General features: G+C 40.3%; 3 protein-coding genes across 5 annotated transcripts; all 3 read left to right on the top strand.

Annotated features, from left to right (window-relative positions):
* The first annotated feature begins 4,002 nt into the window (after positions 1 to 4,002).
* Positions 4,003 to 10,232, top strand: mmp20b (matrix metallopeptidase 20b (enamelysin)). The gene is made up of 10 exons (XM_037776520.1): positions 4,003 to 4,182; positions 4,852 to 5,090; positions 6,411 to 6,559; positions 6,872 to 6,997; positions 7,095 to 7,253; positions 7,353 to 7,494; positions 7,902 to 8,035; positions 8,132 to 8,288; positions 9,387 to 9,490; positions 9,984 to 10,232. The coding sequence occupies exons 1-10, from the start codon at positions 4,048 to 4,050 to the stop codon at positions 10,082 to 10,084; spliced, it is 1,446 nt and encodes a 481-aa protein (XP_037632448.1). The 5' UTR covers positions 4,003 to 4,047; the 3' UTR covers positions 10,085 to 10,232.
* On the top strand, positions 6,393 to 24,478 carry mmp30 (matrix metallopeptidase 30). 2 transcript variants are annotated; one of them, XM_037776519.1, is made up of 13 exons: positions 6,393 to 6,397; positions 12,238 to 12,243; positions 18,927 to 19,085; positions 19,295 to 19,408; positions 19,557 to 19,684; positions 20,354 to 20,502; positions 20,609 to 20,734; positions 20,894 to 21,055; positions 22,012 to 22,204; positions 22,288 to 22,412; positions 22,496 to 22,661; positions 22,753 to 22,856; positions 23,964 to 24,478. In XM_037776519.1, the coding sequence occupies exons 3-13, from the start codon at positions 18,936 to 18,938 to the stop codon at positions 24,065 to 24,067; spliced, it is 1,521 nt and encodes a 506-aa protein (XP_037632447.1). In that variant the 5' UTR covers positions 6,393 to 6,397; positions 12,238 to 12,243; positions 18,927 to 18,935; the 3' UTR covers positions 24,068 to 24,478. The 2 variants fall into 2 exon arrangements, with proteins under 2 accessions (XP_037632447.1, XP_037632446.1); XM_037776518.1 differs by lacking the exons at positions 6,393 to 6,397; positions 12,238 to 12,243 and having other exon boundaries at positions 18,906 to 19,085.
* On the top strand, positions 10,658 to 17,018 carry LOC119492136 (matrix metalloproteinase-20-like). 2 transcript variants are annotated; one of them, XM_037776521.1, is made up of 10 exons: positions 10,658 to 10,796; positions 12,721 to 12,974; positions 13,107 to 13,255; positions 13,357 to 13,482; positions 13,814 to 13,975; positions 14,065 to 14,173; positions 14,258 to 14,400; positions 14,625 to 14,781; positions 16,038 to 16,141; positions 16,465 to 17,018. In XM_037776521.1, exons 1-10 carry the CDS (start codon positions 10,677 to 10,679, stop codon positions 16,563 to 16,565), a joined length of 1,425 nt encoding a protein of 474 aa, XP_037632449.1. In that variant the 5' UTR covers positions 10,658 to 10,676; the 3' UTR covers positions 16,566 to 17,018. The 2 variants fall into 2 exon arrangements, with proteins under 2 accessions (XP_037632449.1, XP_037632450.1); XM_037776522.1 differs by lacking the exons at positions 14,258 to 14,400; positions 14,625 to 14,781.
* Positions 24,479 to 25,421: the final 943 nt, after the last annotated feature.

Below are 25,421 nucleotides of genomic sequence, written 5' to 3'. Positions count from 1 at the left end.
ACAGATGCTAAAGCTGAATCAGAAATGACACAGTACGCTATTGAAGCTGTAATTTAATCTTCACACATTGCAAGTCCACACATGAAACTCCAAAAAAGGGCTTAAATTAAAATGCTGAGCAACTGCAGAGATTCAAACCACAGTGACTGCTGTGGTGTAAAGTCAGGCCCACTCAGCAAAATGTAGAAATTACACATGCTGAAGGGAAACCACAGGAGGGCAGCAGAGACTGTTTTGAGGTGGGATCACACAAACTATCTGATCCCTTCATGTGTCTTATCATGCCCCAGTGTTACCACAACCTCATGCTGAAGTGCCAAATTTAAATAAATACAGCACAAACAACTTTGATGTTAGATTTGCTCCATCATCTAAAGAGACTGTAAAAACACATTTTATACGTTTTCCTGAAACAAACCACAAATATTAGAATCGCAAATGATTTGCTATCTAGTCTTATATGTTACTTTTGGGTCTATTTGTATTGATGATAAACACATTAAGTTGCAATGAGGTGCATGTACGATAACGCAATCTTTTATGCTCTCTCTGGCTCACTCGGCCTCCAGCTACAGATGTTGAATGCTCTTATGGTGCCTTCAAATGGGGTCGTGTTTACCAGGTTCACAAGAAGAGTCCATATGAACGCCCCCCTCTTGTGGTTTTCACGACCTCGTAAGTGGAAAGTTTCTGAAAGCTCAGAGTTCACGAGTTGTGCTGTGTTTGTTGACGTTGTCAGAAATGACGGAGGCCATGGAAGTTCATTTTTCCGTGCATAATAAGTTAATATATTATAATTTTAGTCGTATATATTGTTTTTCTTTGTAATTTTATAATATGTCTGAGGAAAAGGTTGATATTCCCAACGGCCTCATCTTTTTCCTCTGTCGTAATGCCTTTGCATTTACTGCATTATATTACCCACTTGATAGCTTGAAATTCTAAAGCCAAATTCTTTTTTGCAGAAAATAATCCCAGTTGAAATGAGTGCAGTCTGAGTATTGATTTCACCCATTCATCTCAGTTTGGATGTGTAGGGAGATTGCACCGTGCCACAGTGGCATTTGTTATACTAGCCTACCGCTAGAGGGAGCCAAAGTCTGATATTTTAAAATTCCACACAGCAGTTTTGAAGGTTGCATCATTTGTTTCAGTTTTGTTTAATTTAGAGTGTCTATTTCTCATAGTGGACATGCCGTTGTAGCAGTCTCTCATTCTTTGGTACTTGCTGTCATTTTAGCTGAATGTCACAATTCCCCTGAGTTGATTGGAGGGTTATTCAGATCACCTGTTGTGCAGGATGTGGGGACTGACTCTTAATTAACAATTGAGAGCAGCTTGGTGCATTTCCCCTCTTGACCAATCAGATGTGACGATGCCCTTTCTTTAGGGCATTCTTGATCCTTCCTCAACTTAATGCAGATTGCAGACCTCTTTTTTTTTTTTTTTTTGCAGATTCAGCCAGAAACTCTGGTCTTTAGGCCTTTTTGAGTCTTCTTTGCTGTCTTAACTTTTCTGATTGAGGGTGATTTTGAGCATTCGGAAACATAGTTTGAGTAAATATTAAAGAACAGCTTTCCACTAAGTTACCTGCATTAGGGCAGATCTTTGTGCTATTCGTGCATCCCTAATGATAACGATAACGCCCGATACGGCAGGCTTTATTTTGTTATTTTATTTATCGGTTCATTTTCATTGAAACCCCTTTATACACCTTTCCTTATTATCAATAGGGATGCACCGAGACCGGTTTGATGGGAGACGGGATTGACTTTTCCTGAGTGAAGGAAAATTAACTGAAGTGAAGTGACGTGATTAGGTTGCTCATTAGGTCGAATATTGTTTAAAAACCTGCGTTTGTTGGTGTTTGCTATATTTATAAACTAATTTGTCAGGTCCCTTTTGTACTTTGAGGATATACAGTGTCTCTTGAAGTACTGCATAAAGTAGTACTTATCATTACAGACTAAAAAAAGATGCTTTCCAAGCCAAATATTTCTCATCTCAGCTACTTGTCCTGATGTTTAACATCTCTGGCACCTCATCACACTGAAAGTGTATGCTTCGGGCAAAACAGAGATGTTTCATCTGGTTTAATTACCACAGTGGTCTCTCCCAGCTTGTATCCTTGCAGCTCCAAAGTACACTCTCAGTCATAACTCCTGCTTAAAATGACTTCATTTCCTCGTCTGTACTCAGACCATGAAACCAGAGCGACACAGTTTCTTCAGGTCTTTCTGTGAAAGAGCACGGCGTACTCTGGAAAGCTTGTTGCCCCGCAGAGGAATGCTGTCGGACCCATAAAGCTCCACAATGACCAATCAACCATAATTGTAGCCTGAATGCACCGCGGCACCACCCTTGCCAGTCTAGGCGAACTGGCTGGCGGCCATTTTCTTTTTCGAAGGCCTTAAATCCACCCCTGCAATTTCAGCACCCCTCTCAGCGAACTCTCTCATTGAAAGGTCTTAGCATGCTTTTTGCTGCTAAAACGAGACTCAAATGGGCTTTGATGGGGCTATTTTGGGAGCGCTTGCTGAATGCGTGGGTGTGACTGTGCAGCGCCAACCAGCTCATTGTGTTGCATCAGTCTGGAGGGAGCTTAGTTGAGGTTCCCCTACAGGAGCTCCACTCAGGAAGTCATTTACTTAATATCAGAGCGGCTTGGTTTTTGATGGTAGAAATACCAAATTGTTTATGCCGAACATACTCATTGTTCAACGTATTCTCATACAACGGTTCGTATGATATCTTAAGAAAAAGTTATTCCTCTTTTTTCGTTCGTTTTCCTACGAATGTCCAGCAACACGTGTCCATTTCTGCTCGTTACATGCATACAGTCTTTTCAAAATAAACTTCCTACAAGATCTTTCACCAGGACGAATTTTGTCACGAAAGCCCATGCGACAAATACACGATAAATGATACCATACGCGAGAGACACATTGCTGATGTTGTTGTTGGCACGTGTTCACAAAACAGCCTGTTTCCACACGTCTTTTTTTACTATTTATTCCTCTAGGTGCAACAACAACTTTGCTCCGTGTTGCAAATGCAACACATAAAGTAAGTTCCTATTGTTACAGGCGACCCCTGGTCTGGTTACACACGGGACATGAACGCTGGTGTCCTGGGCGAAAGTCAACCTGTCCATCCACCCTAACCTCCTCCCTACGCAGCCTTTTTGTTATTACACGGCTTTGTTGAATACTCGATTCTGATTGGTCAATCAACGCATTCTAGAATCTGTTTTTTCTTTATAGCAGACCGTTGCTATGTATAACAGACCGTTGCTATGGGAGCAGTTCTGATGTTAGACTCTGGTGGACCATTTTCGTGTCAAATTATTGATTTCTTAAGTAAGTAGCCGTGTAATAAGCGTGATAATGTACAGCTATCGGGTCATTGTTGTGAAATAAACCCCTTCAGGGCGGTGCAAGAGGGCCACGCTGTTGGGGTTTATTTCACAACAATGACCGGCTCACTGTACATTATCCTTTACTTGGTATAGCTACGATCAGTGTATGAGACCAGCCTGCATAGTTACACATAAGTAATTGTTAAATAAAAAACAGTAAAGATAAAATAAAACAAGTAAAGAATCCTTTTCTGTGCTGTGTGTTGCCTCATGTTGTAATTTCACCTCTTGTTTGGGATTATCTGTCAATCAGCACACTACACCCTTAACCTCCCAGTGTCAATTTCGTCACTTTAATCATTTAGTGAAACAATTTCAGTCCTAAATGTGCAATGAATCTGAATAAGATGTTGAAATTGAAACCACCCACTGAATACGTTATCCATATAGATCACCATTGGAGAAAATGTGTCACATGATCAAAACTGTCCAAATGTCATCTCTTTCTTTTCTCGTTTTGCGGTCCTAGGCTCTCTGCTAACCCCTCCCTAATTCCATAGTGCTGTCTGAGGCTTCCCTTGGATTTGCAAGTGGCATGAGTCACAATGACCATTTAAAAGGCTTTCTCATTAACCAGGACTTGTGTTTAAACTAGGCCACTACAATTCATGTAGTGTTAAGTCTGTGAAATGCATGTCATGCTGCTTTCCTGCTGTGTCTTGGTCTTGCTTCTGCCTGGTCCGTGTTTTACGGCGCCCACATTTATACCGGTGGCCGACATCTCTCCTTCCGCAGAACCACAGGTTGACTTGTTGCTGGCCACAGTAAGTGCATAATTAAGTGAGCTGCATTACAAACGTTTGAGATTGAACTGCATGTAAGTTAATCTGTTGGATAATGCCAAAAACGTGTAAATGTGAAGGTGTTTCTATTGAAGGAAGGAAATAGCAAGGATCTGTTCTCGCCTGTGTGTGGGATGTTGATGTTATGATATTACATGTTTTTATTCCTTGTGTTTTTGTGTGGGTGGGGGGCGGAGGTAAGTTACTGCACTGCCCTCGGAATCCTTGTAACTGTTGAATTGAATGCTTTAGCAGATTTTTTCAGCATCCTCATTTTTCTCTCTCCCTAATTTCCTTCCATGAATGCATTTTTCTGTGGAAGGAGTTGTTGGGAAAGAAAATCTGCACGGGAATTGATTACCAATGTTGCTTTAATTCAGTTTATTGTTGTGAAGGATTTTAGTTATAATTAGAGATGGTGTAATTGACAGGTGATGCTGTAAATCTGATCACCCAAGGGTGCAGATACGTTTATGTAGAAGTTATGAATGTGCAATTTGATGGATGCTACAAAGTGTGACGATAATATGTAATCTACTTTAATGCATACTGCAAAAAAAGGATCTACAAAGAGAATACGGTTGTGCAGGACCAGTTCATTTATCTTCAGTGCAACATGATATCTGAGTTGGACCTCGAATCTACTCGTAGGAATACCTGCAGCAGTACTACAACCTGCAGCAAGAGCCTTTGGGGCGCATGAAGCGGAGCGGGCCCTCCTTCACCTCCAAGGTGAAAGACATGCAGATATTCTTTGGGCTCAATGCAACAGGCGTGCTGGACTCCAACACCCTAGAGACGATGAGGAGCCCTCGATGTGGCGTTCCAGATGTGGAGGAGTACAGCCACATCGGGGGGACACGATGGAACAAGAATGTCATCACCTACAGGTATCTATGTGGTCTTTATGCGTTTCTTTTTGCTGTTAAAATGCAGTGGAATTACAGTCTGAGATATATCTGTAAGTGACGGATATAGGCACGTCTGACCCAGACTGAACTTGCCTAAAATATAACTAGTCTGGTTGTCCCTAAAATGCAAACCCTGCCAATACATGGGAAACATTTTTGAGGCAGCAGGCAATAAAAACGTTGGCAGAAATCGGGAATAGCAGCTGTCACAAATCATTATGGTTAACAGATTGTATGGTTTGGGACTCCTGCCTCTGAGAGTTTTAATGGGCTTGTTAGAGAGCCAAGTTCACCATACATGCTTGAACTTATGTAACACTGTCTGGAACGTCCTTATCCGTTTCATTGTTAGTTATGTTTGAGGCGCGCCTGCTGGATTAAATACAGAATAGATGCATAATTAAAGCTACAGTGTGTAACATTTCGGGGTATCTGTTAAGAGAAATGTAATATAATATTCATAACTACGTTTTCATTAGTGTATAATCACCTGTAACTAAGAATAGTTGTGTTTTCGTTAGCTTAGAATGAGCCCTTCATATCTACATAGAGAGCCGGTCGTCTTCACGGAGTCCGCCATGTTTCTACAGTAGCCCAGAATGGACAAACTAAACACTGACTCTACAGAGAGCCTTTCACGTTTTAACGTCACCTGACGGCCACCGTAGTTCTCCGACACGCTTGTGAAACTGCGGTAACAACCCGTTCTCACTCCCAACTCGTCAAGTACCGCCGTTTGGTCAGTGCCCCTCGGCATCGGAGACCAACGCGCAATGGCAACAGTATCTGACGAACCGGGCTTTCAACTAACTCCAATGTAAACCTACCCGAGGTGTTATTCGATGGTCGTAGCAAGTGACGTAGTATTAATAGTGTGAGAGTCCGCCCAGGGCGGGCAGAAGGTTTGGTGGATGGGTCAAACAAACACAAGACTTTCAACCAAGAGACTGGCGTTAACATACCGTGTGAAACTAAAAGTAACGTTGACTTATTTTGTCACATCAGTCTTTAGTCACGTGACTCGTTATTATCGTCAGTCCCAAGAGTCACGTGAGTCGCTAGTCAGTGAAGTTAACGTTAACCACGACCGTTTCCTAACCCTAACTATGTGGTTGTGTTGCCTAAACCTAACTTAATGGTCTGGTTAAGTTAATTTTGAAAGGACACAATGCATGTAACAAGCGTATATTGACACGCTGTCCATGGTCCGTTATGAGATTGATATTTATATTTAGGGGAACACTGTGTCTGGATCCTTGTGTTCATCAACAACATGACGTGTACTCGTTGCTGTTGCAGCATTGGCAGGTACACCAGAGATTTGCCTCGCAACACTGTGGACTCTCTGGTTGAGTCAGCTTTCAGCGTTTGGGCCAGAGCCAGCGGTCTGACGTTTGTCCGGTTGCACACCCGCAGCGCTGACATCACCGTGGAGTTTGTGACCTATGGTGGGTTTGTCTCTTTGCTTCACACAGGACAGGTAGACTACAGATGATATTAGGAAGTGCACTGAACAGTCACAGATTGAAAAATGAACATTTCGGTTATATAACAAGTATTATGTAAAACACAGTCACATGGATACACACACGGGGAGCTTCAGTAGTAATTTAAGTCAGCATCATCATGCACCGACTGCTGAACCCGACAGACTCATTTAGACAATGTGAACGGAGACCTGTAATTTTCTTTTGGCTTGAAAGAAAATTGTGTTCTCTGTGGGTTTCTATTTCATGTTTGGTCTGGATTATATTGTGAAGAACATGGTGACTTGTATCCATTTGACGGACCCGGAGGAACACTGGCTCACGCTTTCGGTCCAGGGCCAGGCGTGGGAGGCGACACGCACTTTGATGATGACGAGCACTGGACAGCGGGAGAGACAGGTGCTGAACTGAATGACACTGGCACTCCACAATGATACTGAAGGAATTTAAAGAAAATGTCACTTCATTTGGATGCATTTTCTTTGTGCTGTTGCAGGTTTTAGTCTGTTTGTTGTAGCTGCACATGAATTTGGTCATGCGTTGGGCCTGAAGCACTCCAGAGACCCAGAGTCACTGATGTACCCGACCTACAAACCCTCCCGTTCTGCCAACCTCTTATCAGGAGAGGATGTAGCAAACATCAACGCACTTTACAGTAAACTATTTCTATCTATTTATTGCACTTGAAGTACAGTAACATTGATGAAGTATATGAATTCTGAGTGTTTATAGTCAAATCTGATGTGTACTGTAGGTCCAGTCAGAGGACCTCCAAATTACTTTCCGGGATTTGGCTCGTCGCTGTTCCCTCAACGCATGCAGAACAAATGTGCTTCAGACCTGACCTTTGACGCCGTGTCCACTCTTGGGGATGCCACCTTCTTCTTCAGAGAAAGGTAGGTTGATGATTTTTCTCTTTCTTTAACACATCTGTTATTCATAAGAAGATATATTTCCTCTTCAGAAAAAGCTAAAGCGTCAAAGGTCATATTTTTCTATCTCTAAATGATTCTCATAGGGTATGATCTTAGAGGATCTGATGGATGAAAGTTATCTTCTTTTTGTCATCTGATAGTATCAATCAGAGGTGTAGACTTGAATCACATGACCAAAGATCAAAGTTTAGGACTTGGGACTTCAGTGCAAAAACTTGAGACCTGTGACTTGCAAAACAATGACTTTGTCCCACCTTTGGTACAAACTGTATCAATACATTTATAAGATTTTGCTTTCTTCCAATGGAAGGACATGACAAGTATAATCCTTAATATTTTTCTCCAACCGACAATGTTTGTCCCACTAGATACCTCTGGATTAAACATAATGCGCAATATGACATCAAAGAAGGTCCCATCACCAACTTTATGCCCAAGATTGAAACCAGCATCGATGCGGCCTTCTGGGTGCCTCGCAGATCCACTGCTTACCTCATTCACGGTAACTGTCCTTAATGGTTCAGTATCTGAAATTAAACACCTTTCATTTGTGCAAAAAAAACTCCACTGATGGTTTTTATTTTCTTTGTTTGGACAGAAGCCATGTTCTGGACGGTGAAAGGCTCTCAAGTGAGGGGAAAGCCTCGAGCACTCAGCCACTTTGGGTTTCCAGCCTGGATCCAGGACGTTGACGCAGCAGTGCACATAGTGAAAACAGGACGCACCCTCTTCTTTATGCAGGATATCTACTGGAGGTAAGGCAACAACATGAATCTATTGGTTCAAAATATCTATATTCTCTACTGTTATTATATATCAGTCATGGCAGTTTTATAGACTTGTGTTCAGTGGTTGTCTGAGGAGCAGGGGTGAAAAAAATGAAAAGGACACCAGCTGTAATTTAGCAGTAAAAACCTCACTGACTAAACTAAACAAAGTCAAAACAAAGATAAATGGATTTCCAGCACCGTAAATCCCTCACAGTAGCTTTACTGCTTGATTTCTCTGTCAATTAGGCTGACCTTTCAACTTGTGACGTCCTCGGACAGAAAGGGCGATGCAAGTGAAATAGTCTGTGGGATAGATGGTAAAGCTCTGGGTAGTCCTGCACGACAATGATTAACTTCTCCTCAATATATTTACCGTTGACTGATATTTACGGAAGAAAGGTTAAGATATCTGCAGCTTTCCAAAAGTTTAACTATTTTCATCCTGGAGCGCAGCAGTCGCACCCTGACAAATAGGCGCTTGGGGACACTTGCACGTCACAACGGTGTTGCTCCTGCATTTGAGCGCGCCTTCCGCACGTCTACATTTTCAACAAAGGATTTGAGCGCGTAAATAAATGGCCCCTAAACCATGCACTTCAGGTACGAGAATACTCCTGTTTGACACTGTATAGGATATCTTTTCTTCCCATCATGAGGACAGAAAATTTTCCAATATCCTGCATCAGCAAAATGACATTCATGTATGTGTGCACTACAGACCAAATTAAATAAAATTATAACGTAGACCTATTATTTTTAGCTTAAATTAACTACTTTTTTTTAAAATTGTGTAATATTAAAGTGTTGTGGCCGAACCAAGACAAATCACAAAGCACCGGTAGGTAAAGACTCGCACATTAAAAAAGTTGACTCAGATGTGACTGAAAGATTTCATTTGTAGTTAGCAGTTAAAATCGGACCTCACACAGCGAGCAAAGGGCTCAATTTGGATTTTGGTGATGTGACTATTTACTGTACCAGCAGCAGCCATGAACAAATGTTTTGTCTCAGCTTTGAAAAGAGAGACAGATCATCATGAGTCATGACTTTTGATGAACGTTGTTTGTATCGTGTCCTCTCCAGTTACAATGAAAACCGGAGGGTTATGGATTTTGGTTACCCAAAGTACATCAGCGAGGACTTTCCAGGAATCAACACAACAATAAATGCAGCTGTTCATAAAGAGGGTGAGCCAGTTTACTTATTATTACCCGCTGTGCTGTAAGCTTGAAAATTGTTTGTTCACTTATCTAAAAATGTTCCACGACAAGCCACATAAATACACATACATATTCTGATTGGAATGTGCAGTAACGTCATCTAGCATTGGAGCTAGTTCACTTCTGTCTGTAGCTTGAGGGGGATTTTGCAGGTTGTATTGTTATTAGCAGCACAAGAATGCTAATTTACATTCAACAGCTGGGTGTAGTGAAGATTTTACAGAGCATGTGGTTCCCCTCTATGATTTTTAACGGTATAATTTACCCACTTTACCACTCAAAGGCCGTCATTTCATATACTGTCAGAGCAAAAGTAAAGATATTTAAGTTGAGAAAGATGCTCATTATCATCGTCAACATCATCAACAACAAACAGCACATTCCAGACGACACAACATGATAAAGGTTAAATATGTGAATCACTTCTTGAATATCTTTTTTTTTTTTTTCCTCATCTCAGGTTTCATCTACTTCTTTGTCGGGCCACAAGTCTACAAATACGACTACACCCAGAAACACGTTGTCGGAGTTGAGAAAGCAAATTCCTGGCTCGGATGTTGAAATACTGTAAATCCATGAACATGTGCAGCAAGGACATTACCTGAAAACCTTGATTAAATTAAACCAACGAGAAGAAAGAAAACACTGTGCTGCTTCACTTTCCAGTGGAGTTTTATTTATCATCGTCATATTTTGTCAAAATAAAAGAATTACAATCCAAACCTGATAATGCATGTTTGTGGTTTTTATATTTATCCCACAGTAAAATGCTATAGTTTAAATCTTTTTATCAAATATGCACATCACTGGCGGAGACTAATATATAGATATAATGAGTTTAAATCAGGTTAGCCTCTCTACTTCCTGCATGTTTTGACTTGACTGAACCGACAGAATCCCCAAATAACACTTGTGGTTTCTATACGACAAAACACACCGTACACACACATTACAGACAGAAAGCCCTGCAGACATATTATGTAGACGTTTCATTGGGAGGTTTTAACCACAAAGCCTGCAGTAAATTGTGGCAGGTATACCCGGCTGTAACGACCAGGATCCTGTGCTTTTTGTGCCATGTGATTGCTCAACAACCCTGAGAATACTCCCATATATATAAATGTGAAGCCTGGTGGGAATGTGCATTTAAAACATGGAGCTGTTCTGGCTGTGGATACCGGTTCTGGGCTCGCTGATGTTAGCGGAGCTCTTGTGGACTCTACCCATCGATCAGGATCAGGGGCCGAGGCCTGAGGATGAGGAGCTGGCTGAGGTTTGTATAGTTTATATTAGACATCCCATTAGAATACATATTAACTCGCATGACTATGAATGTGACTTTGGTTGTGCAGAAACATTTACTGCAAACTGTAACTAAGCAATGTTTTGTTCTTGTGCTTTAATTTAAACAGGTAATATTGTGTGTATTTGATTTGTTTGGTTCCGTTACATTACAATGTATGCAGCTACTTCCAAATGCACCGCTATATTTTATTTATTATTTACTATTTATTATTTACAAATGCTTATTGAAGTGTAACGATTATTATTTTTATTTTTTGTAAGAATGAAGTAGCACATAGTGGTTTTACCGACATGGAACAAGGACGCACACTCATACAAAATCTTTCAAATTATGGATTAATGTACCCACATGGACAGAGAAAAACTAAATACGGGGCATCCTTCTGCTTCTAAATTGCAGCTCCATCTGCTAATCCTCTTCTTAATTATCTCAAAATCCCTCATCCCCTTCTTTGTAATGGATATACTGTTCATTTAATAAGTAGGGTCAATGAGGGATAATCCGTACTTTTACCAGGATTCACCTCATCTGTGTCCTTCATAAAACAGGTCAGAAAAAAATAATATCACTGAGAAATTTCCTCTAATTGCAACACAATTTTGAAGTTGTAAATTAGGGGGAAAGAATTTGTATGAATATCTAACAAATATACATGCATATCTGAAAAAAAAAAACACCTTTAACCTCACACCAAACATAGACTACATCATATTCCAATACTGTAACATACTAGAGGAAATACTGTAAATCACATTTTGCAGTTACATTTAAAGGATAACTTCAGTATTTTATAACCTTGACCCTATCTTCCCAATGTTTTTGTCTCTAAGTGACTAATGGGGACAACAATTTCTGAAATTGGTCCAGTATTGAGGGAGAACGCTGTAACTGCGAAACGAGCTGTAAAGGCAAGTGAGAAGCGTCAATGTAACAATACGTCCACTAAAAGTTCTTGTTTTTGCCTCTGACAGACTCAGATTGTTATTATAAGTGTCTGACAATATTATTGTAAGGACTATACTATAGAGAGATATAAAACGTTTTTCTTACCTTTCACTTGAAATGGTCTGTTTGTCGCTCAAGGTGAAGTCTTGTTGTGAAATCTGAATATCCGTATACTCTGGCTCAAATAAATACGGGCGGCCATTGAATTCAAAGACCTCATCCACATTGTGGAAATCATGTAAATATTCAGCCATGACATTGAAAGTCTTTTACATAACACCAGTGCTGTGTTCACACTACGAGCACAAATTAACGGCCAACATTTGACGGGCGTGACGCGCTACAAAGAAAGTTGAGCTGGTCTCAACTTTTTTCAGCGCTCCAATGACGCAGTGAAGCGTCACCAATTATATGTTTTAGTCTCACCTTGTTCTGTTCTGTCTACAAAAATGTCATTAGCTAGTTCCCAGTGTTATTTAACGACACAACTACTTTGAGCAACACTTCAGCAATTACTCGCCAGCAATGTAGCTGGCCACGTTTAGCTGTTTTGCTGCTTTTTTTCGCTCATAATATGAACAAAGCTACATTTTGTGTACTCCAACACAACAAACTCTGCTCGACTGATACTGGCAGTGTTTCCACCGTTGCCTTCCAGCAACACGTCACCTCGCCAGATTTCAGAACAAGACTTCTCCTTGAGCGAGACTCTTTCCATAATGTTGTCAGACACTTATAATAACAATCAGAGCCTGTCATGGCAAAAACAAGCACTTTCAGTGGACGTTAATGACGGTGCCAGCTTGCCCCAATAGCACCGTATTAAAGCCTGAGAGCAGCTGCCGTCTAAAGCGCTCTCCCTCAATACTGGACCAGTTTACCTTTTAAGTTATCTTTTAAGACATCTCGTCATAATAACTGAGACCTGAATTCCTCTCAACAACAGGACTACCTCAGGAGGTTTTACAACCTGAATCCCAGAGGCAGAGAGTCGGGGAGAGGCATCAGGTCCACGTCGGCGGCGGCCATGGAGGAGAAGATCAGAGAAATGCAGAACTTCTTTGGTCTGAGAGAGACCGGTGGTCTGGACTCTACTACCCTGGATGTGATGAGGGAGCCCAGGTGTGGCGTTCCAGATGTGGAAAACTTCAGCTTTTACCCAGAAAGGCCTAAATGGAAGAACCACACCATCACATACATGTGAGATGTTTTGTTTTTTACTGTAATATTGTTAAATCAGCATTTTCTTTTTAGATTTAATTTAGTCAACAGAGGACATGTTACTGTAGCTCCTTCTGTCTCATATTTGTGCGTCCGTCTTTGGCGCTGCAGGATTGCCAGATTCACTCCGGACATGACGAGAGAGGATGTGGAAAAGTCCTTTCGTTCAGCCCTGAAGATGTGGAGTGATGCTGCACCACTGAGGTTCATCAGAGTCAACCATGGCAAAACTGATATCGTCTTCACCTTCGCCCGCAGAAGTAAATCTCAAAATCGCTTCTGAAGAATTATTATGTTGGTTAAGATCAAAATATAAACCCAGCACAAGTCCAGTCTAATTCAAGTGTGTTTTCTGTTGCAGCTCATGGAGATTTCTTTCCCTTCGATGGACCCCGCGGTGTGCTGGCTCATGCCTTCCAGCCAGGAGAGGGGATCGGAGGAGACGTGCATTTTGATGAAGATGAAACATGGACAGCGGGGAGGCAAGGTTTGTTAGAGTTAAACACAAAAGATTGTCCTATAGATTCTATATCTATATTCTAAGCTTATATAGTATAGAAGTTAAGAATCAGAAACCTTTTGCAGACTGTCAGTGCTTTGTCCTTTATACTTCTTGTTGAGCGTAATCAATATTTTCTTGTATACCTCCATTGAGGTACTTGATAATTTATTTTAGTATTTCCAGTTATGCTACTTTATACTTCTACTCCACTACTTTTTTAGAGGGAATCATTGTACTTTCTACTCCACTATATTTATTTCACTGTCACCTGACCAGTTAAATGTGTTAACAGTAACTGTCTGTTGTTGTATTTCAGGTTATAGCCTGTTCGCTGTTGCAGCTCATGAGCTCGGACACTCACTGGGTCTGACTCACTCAAAAGACCCCTCTGCTATCATGTACCCCAACTACAGGTATCACAGCCGCACACAGTACTCTCTATCCAAAGATGATGTGCTGGGGATCCAAACGCTGTATGGTGAGGAGGATTGCACAAAGTGGAAATAAAATGATCACGATGTAATGAATAATACCATATTTAATGCATTCTGCTCCAATGTTTCTTAGGAAAACCCTCAAGAAAAGAAACACAAGCAGCCCCCAAAAAGTGTGACCCCAACTTTACTTTTGATGCAGCAGCTATGATTGGAAATGAGATTGTTTTCTTTAAGAACAGGTACACAATATGTAAAACATGTTTTATATTATGATAACAAAAGACCAACAGCTGCAGCTGAGTCTGCTTATTGTTTGAACGCAGGTATATGTGGATGAGAACAACAAAGACAACGTATTGGAATCGCCTGAGAGAGAGCCATAGCAGCACGTATCTACCCAGCATCAGCTCTCACTTGGACGCCGCTTATGACATCCCGGCCAAAGGCGTGGCGTACATATTCACTGGTAGAGTAATGGACAGTCTGCAAAGCATCACTTAAGGCCTTGTCAGCATGACAATGCCGGATTTCCAGCAGGGGGGGAGAACACAATGTTGCGCCCAAATTACAGCCTTGTGCAACTTAAGTGTTGCAGTTCATGCAAGAGGCTAATTGAGTTTGGCGGCGCTTGTGGTATGTAGCTGTTTTTCATGGCGTCCCAAAATGCAGTGACACGGCTGTGTTTTCCAGGTCATAAGTACTGGGTGGTTCAGCAGCTTAAGATGAAAAGTCATGCTGGCTCCATCTACGAGTACGGCTTCTCCTCCAGGGTCAGGCAGGTTGACGCTGCCGTGCATATCAGTGAATACGGGAAAACAGTCTTCTTCATAGGAGACGTTTATTACAGGTAACTGTTTATGATGCCAACTTGCTTCACATTGAACATGATTTTCTGTTTTAATCATATATTTTTACATGAAAAGTCAACAGGAAACCTTACCCATCGAAATGAATTGATCCCTATACGTATAACGGCCATATAAAGGCAGTAAATGAGTTTGTATGACTATTAATAGTTTGGGTGTTTTGAAGTGGGGTTGTGGGAGGTACTTATTCATAATCAAAGATGCTCTATTACAAAGATGACGCATTATAAGCTCGTCCAATGGTTTGAAATGGTATACACTTCCTGTCTCCTAAGTGGGCGTGGTCATGGCGTGTTTGCCTCTCCACCCACGTGACACAGATACAGGAAACTGACTGTTAGTGTGCACCGTCTCCTTTCGGAACTGTCCAAAATATCTCGGACACGGGAGCTTCCATCTTTAGATTTTGATGTCATTTGGAGTCAGAGTCTGCGCAGTATTGATCGAGGGGCTGGAGCCGCGGTATCGAGGTCACGTCCACACACCCACCTGAGCCAATCACAAGCCGAGCACGACCGCAGCTTGTTAGCGTGAGCCACCTAGCTGCTACGTTAGCACCACGGTAGCTGTTTGGCAATAAGGACAACTAATCATACTATCTCTATAACTACATTTATGATCAAACTGACACGTTCTATTACACAGACTTGTGACGGTTATGGAAAGTTAAAGTTACATCTCCTCTCTCGTACAATTCCCGAGCCTCCGACTACACAACTACTTTACCCAGAGCAGCTGTCAATCATGACGTCTCATCCCCTTTTTATAGCATCAAATAACTAATTAAAACCAAACTCATCAGAAAAATGAACACTTGAACATACATCAGCATGATAAGAACTACCTAAAATGATAGAAACCATCTTCGGGAAAAATGTATTTGACATGTACTTTGACCTTTTAGTTTGGGTGGGATTTATGATCTATACTGCAGCCAGCCACCAGGGGGCGATCGAGATGTTTTGGAATCACTTTAGGGGAGTTGTCATGTCGTCCATCTTTATATACAGTCTATGGTACCGACGTATAAAGCCCAGTCAAAGGCAGTAAACCAGTTTTGTATGTCTATTAACATACTAGCCATTTGACCAGAAGGAAGTTTACATTATAACTGAACATCTAAAATTGTAATCAGCAAACACATTATTTAGAAAATTGAGCTGGATGAGCAGCATTATACATGAACATATTGACATTCCCACACAACAGTCCATGTATTTGAATGATTCAACCTCAGGTATGACGAGCGCAGCAAGAGGATGGACCCGGGCTTCCCCAGACACATCCAAACAGACTGGCCTGGAATCCCGAGACGGGTCGACGCCGCCTTTAAGTTGGATGGTAAACAAAAAGAATTTAGAGTTTATGGTCATGAACTTTGTATAATGTGGACCTAAGCAGCAGGATACAAATAGAACTCAGCTGAAATAGAAGTTGTAATTTCTTGTTTTTACCGTGTTTAGGTGGCAGACGGGTGGGGTTCACCGCACTGGTGGACACACTTTTACACTGAAAACACCATTTGACCCAGTTTTAGAACGACGTGTTGCTCAAGTAGAAATCCTGTTTACAGCTAAACTTTGTTGTTCACTTTTCATCGTGTTTGTTTGTTTTGAAACAACATGAGGAGATAACACATGTTTTGTATAATTTTCTGTTGACAGGTAGCATCTTCCTCTTCAGTGGGACTAAATCATACCAGTATGACTTCAGACGAAACAAGGTGGTGAATACAATTTCAGCAAATTCTTGGCTGGGATGTTGATACGGTCGATACAGTTACTGAGAATACGTCCTTTACATAGTTCAGAAAAACTGTTATGGTTGTGAAACTGAGATAATAAGTATGTTTAGATTTTTGGGGCATGTGTGTACCTGTATATAAATTACATCTCTGACCTTCCTCTTGGGTATAATAGCATTTATACATCCAATGTGCAAGAGTGTACAGTACTGAGAACTTATAATGTGAATATCAAATGCAAAGTATATACATTTTTGAAATATTGTGGACTTTTCTTGTATGTTTGTCCTCAGATGTACATTTAATACTGATAAAAACCTCATGACTACATGATGTTAGTGTGTTAGTGTAACAAGACTTTGACAATGTTGTAAATCTGTATATGTGTTAACAGGATTTGTGTTATTAAACTGAACTCAAAATTTGTTCATAAATCTCAGGTGTTGTTTCATCTTTGCTCTTCAAGGCAGCGGTGGAATAACATGTTCAGATTCTTTACTTAAAGGAACAGTGTGTAGCATTTAGGGGGATGTATTGGCAGATATGCAATATAATAATTTATTAATAAGTATGTTTTCTTTAGTGTATAATCACCTAAATCGTTGTGTTATCGTTAGCTTAGAATGAGCTGTTTATATCTACATACGAAGCGGGTCCTCCTCGTGGAGCCGGCCGCCATGTTTCTACAGTAGCCCAGAACGGACAAACCAAACACTGGCTCTAGAGAGGGCCTTTCATGTTTTCGCGTTGGCCACCATAGTTCTCCTACATGCTTGAGAATACCTGCAGCCAATCAGTAAACAGATCCTGTGACTCCTGTGACATGTTGACTGATAGTCAAATACCTCAGAGTTGTGTTACAGTAAGTACAATGTTTAGGTAAACCACTTACCTTCCACCACTGCTCCGGGGTCATACTCATACTGTTTTTCTCTTGCAAAAAATAAGGCTTGCATTTTTCATTAGACAAACATATGAGTAGACCGGTAGATCCAAATAAACAGTTTCTGTTGTTGAAGTCTGTGCAAGGCAACTTTAGCAACATTGGCGTCCCCAGATGGCGGTGAGAGGAAGTTTCAGCCTCAATCAGTGGACTTCAGTGCCTTGAAAAAAAAAGTCATGTGACGTGAGTTAACTGTACACATCTGGCATTCCTGTTTACCCACCAGACTGGACTGTGGTCGCTGTACATCAGAGGTTATCAAAAAGAACATGAGGACACTAAAAACAACAAAATGTTGGCAAATACTGTTTTCTTGACAGAGTTTTCTTGTTGCTGTTCAAGTGTTATGTTTCAGATTGTCATTCGGGGTGAGTGACAGTCTGTGGGCGTATGTTCCTGTGTATTTTTCCACCAAAAAAACAGAATTTAAAAATGGATAAACGAAGCAAATCAGTGTCATTTAAGGAGAACAGAAATCTGAACATTGGATAAAGCCAGGTTCAAAATGATTGTTTCATTTTGTTGACATATTAGAGTTAAAGGTTTTTACAGAGGGAATTTCCCTTTTTATCACTCCATAAATCAGAAAATACTGTCAACAGTTTCGCCATGTTTTTAGGAATAAAATGTTCGATAAATCAGGCTATGAATGATGTATGAACAAATCACTCGCTAAAAACCTTCAGAATATAGATAGGAATGAAACTGGAAAGTTTAGTGTATGTAAGTGCTACTGAAGTGGAGAGTCTGAGAAAAACCTCATTTTGAGAAAACGGCCTTTAAAGACATTTTACAAGACACTACAGGTGAATAGGGTAAAAAAAACATTACCTAATAAATATCACTACGAAACTTCCTCAGTAGATTACTTACATTAAGACAATTCTTTTTTGTATTACAAGTTTTCTGAAATTTTATGTTTTAATGTGCAAATAAGGCATTATCTTATGCTAACTTTTGTTAAATTTAGAAATCTACAGATGCAAATAGAAAAGTGCAGTAAAATAAACACCTAAATGTGCATTTTGGATGTTTTCTTTCCACTAGTCTGAAAGAAGACATGTTATGGAGCCAAAATTTCAAAATTGATCAGTGCATGAAAACACTGTTTTTGCCTGTAGTGCCTTGATTTTTCCTGATAAAACACATGCAGATGAGCACATGTGACAAATGATGCAAACACATCAGAGGGTAAATCATAAAGGTGGGATAGAAGAGGCGCATGAAGGCATCTCATTACAAGACAACACTATGGTGACAGTAGAAGATTAACAGATTTTTCATGAGTGAAGTTAAAACCATCATCTCCTCCCACTGTGTTATCAGAGAGGTCACTGTATACTCCATCCCCCCTCTGGTGAGAGGCTTATCCAACATTTACTGGAGTACACAGGGGGACACTGACTACTCTCATTCAGTTTACATCAGAACAACCTCAGGCTGCCTTTATGAGGGGAGAGTGGATGGAGAAAAGAAAACTTTCTAACAAGATGTCTCTTGCTGGTTTTTGGATAGTGTTGCTGGGTTGTTCGGCCCTGTGTCATTCAGCACCGACCGTTGCTCCAACAGTTTCCCCAGAGGAAGAAAACCTGGCACAGGTAATGCACTATATATATTCTGCATAAATATTATCAACTAGGAACTGTCTGAGTGATTATGCAGGAACATCTTTAAAGACACTCTAGTGACTCTTCTAGGGAAGTCAGAGGTGAGGCAAGTTGCAGAAAGTTTTTAAATTTAGATTAGACAGGAATTAATAAAATATGAATCACTTGCATTAAAATCATCTTCCTTCTCCTGCTGTCAGGGATACCTTTCTCAGTTCTATGCTGATGTTGGGGTGACAAACACCTCAGTGAGAAGAATGGCTACATCCTTCAGCCTGGATCTACAGGCCATGCAGGCTTTCTTTGGCCTGGAGGTAATCACAATGAATGAAAGCTTTGACTTTTTATAGGTCTGCTTTATGACTGCTAATAACTGTCTAACGATTCATATTAGAAATCATATGTTTTTCAAACTTCACTTTACAAAATCTCTGTTCCCTTATATCATCATCTGACCATCAGGTGACTGGTGTCTTGAACAACGAGACTGTGGAGGTGATGAAGGCGCCCAGGTGTGGCGTGTCAGACATCAGCCGATACGGACACTTCGCTGGGAGACCCAAATGGGAGAAAAGGCTGATTACCTACAGGTAACTGGAACTGTAGGAAGGAACATAATATTATAACAGAGTTATCTATAAAAGACAACTTCTAAAGTACATTTCACTTTTTAATATTTGATCATTATGGTAGGTCATGACATTACATTAGCAGAGTAAAACCATATCTGGGTAGAATAAGACCACATCTGGAAGAATAAGACCACATCTGGGTAGAATAGGACCACATCTGGAAGAATAAGACCACATCTGGGTAGAATAAGACCCGATCTGGGTAGAATAGGACCAGATCTGAAAGAATAAGACCAGATCTGGGTAGAATAAGACTAGATCTGGGTAGAATAGGACCAGATCTTACTAGAATAAGACCATATCTGGGTAGAATGGGACCAGATCTGGGTAGAATACGACCAGATCTTAGTAGAATAAAACCACATCTGGGTAGAATAAGACCACATCTGGGTGGAATAAAACCAGATTTTAGTAGAATACGGCCACATCTGAGAAGAATAAGACCAGATCTGGGTAGAATAAGACCAGATCTTAGTAGAATAAGACCACATCTGGGTAGAATAAGACCCGATCAGGGTAGAATAAGACTACATCTGGGTAGAATCAGGCAATATTTTAGTAACTTAATTGTATTGTTGGTGGTTGAATATATAAATAAAGACATGCTGTATAATCTAATCTGAACAGGATCACTCAGTACACTCCAGATCTGACCCAGAGTCACGTGGATGCAACCATCGCTCAGGCCTTCAAGCTCTACAGCGATGTCATCCCTCTGGACTTCAAAAAGATCTCCAGTGGTGCTGCAGACATCATGATCCTCTTCAAGGGCGGATGTGAGTCTGGATTCTTAAACAACCAGCTCATCTTCATGGGAAACCTTTTCTCTGCATGCAACTCTGAAACGGTAGATTACATTATGTGTTCTTTGTCCTGTTGCAGATCACGGGGACTTTTACCCTTTCGACGGGGCGGGTGGAGTCCTGGCTCATGCTAACTCTCCTGGACGGGGTCAGGGAGGGGACACACACTTTGATGATGATGAAACCTGGACTCTTACCCAAAGAGGTAAATACACACTCTGCATATTAGTAAACCTGAAGCTGTCCTGTCCACTGGGGAAGAAGTGAATAATCTGTGTAGTTCCCACAGAAGTATGTAATCTCTCTCTATATAATCTATTCTGTATATAAAATAATGTCTGACTTCCTTCATTGTTGTGTTGAGGTGTGAATCTGATGCTGGTGGCGGCCCACGAGTTTGGCCACGCTCTGGGTCTGGATCACTCCAGGGACAGACGTGCACTCATGTACCCCACTTATCAATATGTCAACACAAACGGATACAGGCTGCCAGACGATGACAGGCGAGGGGTTCAAGCCCTTTATGGTGAGCAAAAAAACATCACATTCACATTCATGTTGGATTAAGATAAGATAAGACAATGAGATGAGAATGAACAGCATGGGATTTAAACTGAATTCATTTTATATTCATTGTGGTTTGTGTGCTTGACAGTCAAACTGATTTTAAGGGAAAGACACTCCAGGTGAATAGGGGAAAGATTTTAGTGCATGAAAAACAATATTTTTGCCAGTAGTGTCTCACCTTAAACATTATGGAGGACGGAAGCTGCCAAAATCAAAAATAAATGAATAAATAAATAAATGACTCAATAAATAAATATGCCATGTAGCAAAAATAATATTAGAAATAAATGTAGCCATTAATTAATTTGCCTCTTTATTTATTTATCTTTGTACTAATTCCCTTATTTATTTACTCTTGTGTTTAATTTTCCCTTTTATTTAGTTATTATTAATATTATTAATATTTTTATTAATTTTTAAATGTTTTTATTTATGCATTTATTTATGCCTTTATTTATTTATTTTTGCTTTTATTTTTTATTTGTTTTTGCATTTATTTTTTAATTTATTTTTAAATGTGTGTATTTATCTATGTATTTATTTATTTATTTCTGCACGATTTTCCCTTTGCATTTCACCCTTTATTTATTTCCCAAACTTAGAAGAGTAAATAAATAAGGGAATTAATACAAAGATAAATAAATAAAGAAACAAATTAAAAATAAAATACAAATTTGTCACATTTTATCAATTAATTAATGCCTACATTTATTTTGAATATTATTTTTGCTACATTTAATGACATATGTATTTATTTATTTTTGATTTTGGCAGGTTTCATCCTCAATAAATCCATAAAAGAATAAATACAAGGTTCTAAAAGTGCATCTTTTACTAATTTATGTTGATGGTTGTTTGCTTTATGATGACTGAAGCTCATAGCTTAGTTAATTTTGATTTTGCTGCATCATTCAGGCAGCCGTACACCAGTGCCCACAACAAAACCTAAACCCCCTCCTCGCCCGGACCCTGCACCAGAGCCAGAGGAACCAACAGAGGATCCAAACCCAGACCCTCTGCCCAACCCCGGAAACGAGCAGTGCAGCCGCGATCTGGTGTTCGACGCTGCCACTTCCATCAGGGGAGAGCTGTACTTCTTCAAAAACGGGTACATTTTTAATATGTGACGATCATCTTGTTTGTGTTCGACATACGAAAATACATCTTTTTACAATTTAAAATCCTCACTAGATACTACTGGAGGAAGAGTGCCAGAGGAATCCGTTTAACGAAAGTGAGCAGGAAATGGTCACGAATCAACTCTGTCGATGCTGCCTTTGAAGTCCCATCCAAGGATGTGGTGGTTCTTTTTGAAGGTAATGTCAATTTTTAGGTTTGAATGTTGAATATACTCACAGATTACTACATGACGTAATAACCTCTGACTGTTTCTCTATAGGTCGTCAGTACTGGGGCATTAGAGCTTATGCAAAGACAATCATGTCCGGTTATCCAAAGTCTCTCACCAGCCTCGGCCTCCCTTCTTCAGTCAATAAGGTGGATGCAGCCGTCTATGTGGCAACTACTGGAAAAACACTCATTTTTGTGAACAACCAGTATTGGAGGTGAGTGTTGGTGATGATAAAGTCTTTAGTTTGTTGTTAACATGGCATGTCTACAAATCCTTTCTAATCGTCTCTCTGTTCTCGGTTGCAGCTATGATGAGCGCAGAAACCAAATGGACGTTGGATACCCACGATACATCACTCAGGATTTCCCTGGCATTGGCTCCAGAGTAGACGCAGCCTTTGAGAATTATGGTGAGAAATGTCATTCGCTAAATCATTTAACACATTTCATACTCAAGTCAAGAGCCACCTTTGGTTAGAATGGCAGAAAATGATCACCATCAAAATCAGTATTGTTATATTAAATGAATAATTTGACTGTTTCGCTTATTTGCTTTCTTGTTGAGAGTTACATGAGACGATCATTACCACTCTGTGATGTTTGTCCAGCTTAGCTTAGCTTAGTTTAGCATAGCATAGAGACTAGAAACAGCTAGTCTGGCTCTGTCCAAGTCATAAGGGAGTTATGTGGTGGACCGACACGTTCTCATCCCAACTCATCACATACGCTCTGTCAGAGCCCTCTGCATCACTTTTCGCAGCAAACATGTGCTTAATGTGAAGTAAACAACAACAGTTGCTTAGGTTTAGGAAAAAACAACATGCTTGTGTAAATGAGACTTTAATGTTGTGAACATGGGACACGAATGAACAGCTGATTGTAATGTAACGCATGGGACACGGACAGCGTCTCCAGGATGAAAGCCTTGTGTTTGTTGGATCCATCCACCTCCCCTCCCGTCTGCCCGATGTGTGTCTTTTCGCTCTTAAAAGCTATGTCACCACACTCTCAGCACACTTTCTCTGAGCGTTTAATGTTGTTGCGGATGGGTTTACATTGTAGTTAATGGAAATGCGTCTCAGATCGGCGCCTTGTGCGGCGGTATCACACACCGATGGATGTGACAAGGCGTCTGTAATATATGCTCTGGGAATGAGAACGGGGTGGGGGGACTATTACTTTGCCGGGCATCAAACTATTCCTTTAACAATTGATCAAATGACTATGTGTAGTAGTCTCATAGTGACAAACCACAGAGAATTTCACCACTCAGATCATTTTCTCAGGACTTGATGGAGACCAAAACAGAGCAAAAAATGTTCTGATGTTACTCCGTATCTGCTGGATGTGTTAGGTAACTGTTTCAGTGCACATTCACCTAAACAACTTTATAAGGTGACTCTTTGTGTAATATAATATGCCATTGTGTGTTTACAGCTTGTTTTGTTGCGCCAAAAATCAGTTGCTGCTGCCTTAAGTTCAATATTTGCATATAAACTGAATCTTCCCTCCCACAGGATATCTGTATTTCTCAGACGGCCCCAGACAGAGTGAATACTACCTGGCGTACAGGAGAGTGATGCGTGTGCTGCTCAACTACGGCTGGCTCAACTGTTACTGAAAACTCACAACAACTCAACTGTCCATGTCAAAGATGTGACCGCAGTTAGCATATCATGAAAAACAATCACATGAACAACAGTATTGTATATTTTTATTGTGTTGGGAACAGTTCTCAGAGACAGTCTAACTCCTGCTTGGCTGTTAGCAAATAACAGGATCAAAGTGAGGCAAAGGTCAGTGAGTGATAATCATTCGATCAATTCTGTCAATAATCTTTGAACTGCTTTGAAAGGTTCATTTTTTCTGTGTGGAAATAGCAAAGGAATGCACTGATGGTGAATGTATTTGCTCGGAGATGTTTACTCATTTCAGTGATGCTAAATTGCACAATTTTTGGTTGTAAAATAAGGGATTTAAATGTATCCTCTGAACTCATCTCAGGGTTACAAATAAAGAGCTCTGACTGCAATCACATGGTCCCCTCCAGCCATAACAGGACCCAACTTGCATCTCAGTATTCATGCCAACTTGGGTTACACAGCAACACAATTAGCAAACAATTTAAGTCATTAGTTGTTCTTGATCATGTCTAAACTGTTACGTTGTGAAATCCTCCTGTCTTTTGCCTGCATCCTGCAATTTTAGAATTAGGACCACAGGGCTTGTTTAGTGCAACTTTAGCCACATGAGAGGAAATCCAATATAGAAAGAGAGCTGAGTCACCGCTTTTCTCATGAACACGGATACATTAAGGATTTTATAGTTTAGTATTATGAAACAAACCAAAGGGGTGATCAAGTGCAGAAGGTGCAATCAGCAAGAACAGGGGTTATATTTTTTCTTTACCTCTAATGCTATCCAGACATGAAGATTGTTTTCGTTTTATTTTCCCAGGTTTTTAGATATCCATCAGTGAACTCTCTGCTTCTCATCCATTATAATGAATGAAATCATATTTGTGTCATCTTCTCAGCACATTTGTTATTTGGACTATCACCCCAGTAGAAAGCAGGTCCAACAGGACATTGTTTCTCGAAAAAAGAAATGTTGCTGATGAAATTTTCAAATTTAATTTTACAATTATGTTAGCACCACATCGTAACTTACATTAATCTCCGTTGTTCTGGGGAAGAGGCATACATCTCAGAAACCTCAGCAGATAATATCAGCTTATCTACATGGCTGTTTACCACAGTGGGGTAAGTGAGAAAATGGGTCAACCATTAGTCGTGAATTTTTGGTGAACTTAAGAAAAGACTGATATGAAGTAACTGCTTGAGATTTAAGGGAAAACTAACCCTTTTATTGTCTGCTACCATGTCAGAATGAGAGACAATAGGCAATAATTCTACCATAATTTAGTTTGGAGATGTTGATTTCTCAGGTGACAGCCAAATGAGCTCAGTTTGTCC

The sequence above is a fragment of the Sebastes umbrosus genome, chromosome 7 (assembly GCF_015220745.1).
Source record: "Sebastes umbrosus isolate fSebUmb1 chromosome 7, fSebUmb1.pri, whole genome shotgun sequence".
Classification (NCBI taxonomy): Eukaryota; Metazoa; Chordata; class Actinopteri; order Perciformes; family Sebastidae; genus Sebastes; species Sebastes umbrosus.
The sequence above is the reverse complement of the archived record's forward strand: the minus strand, read 5'-3'. Positions and strand labels throughout refer to the sequence as shown.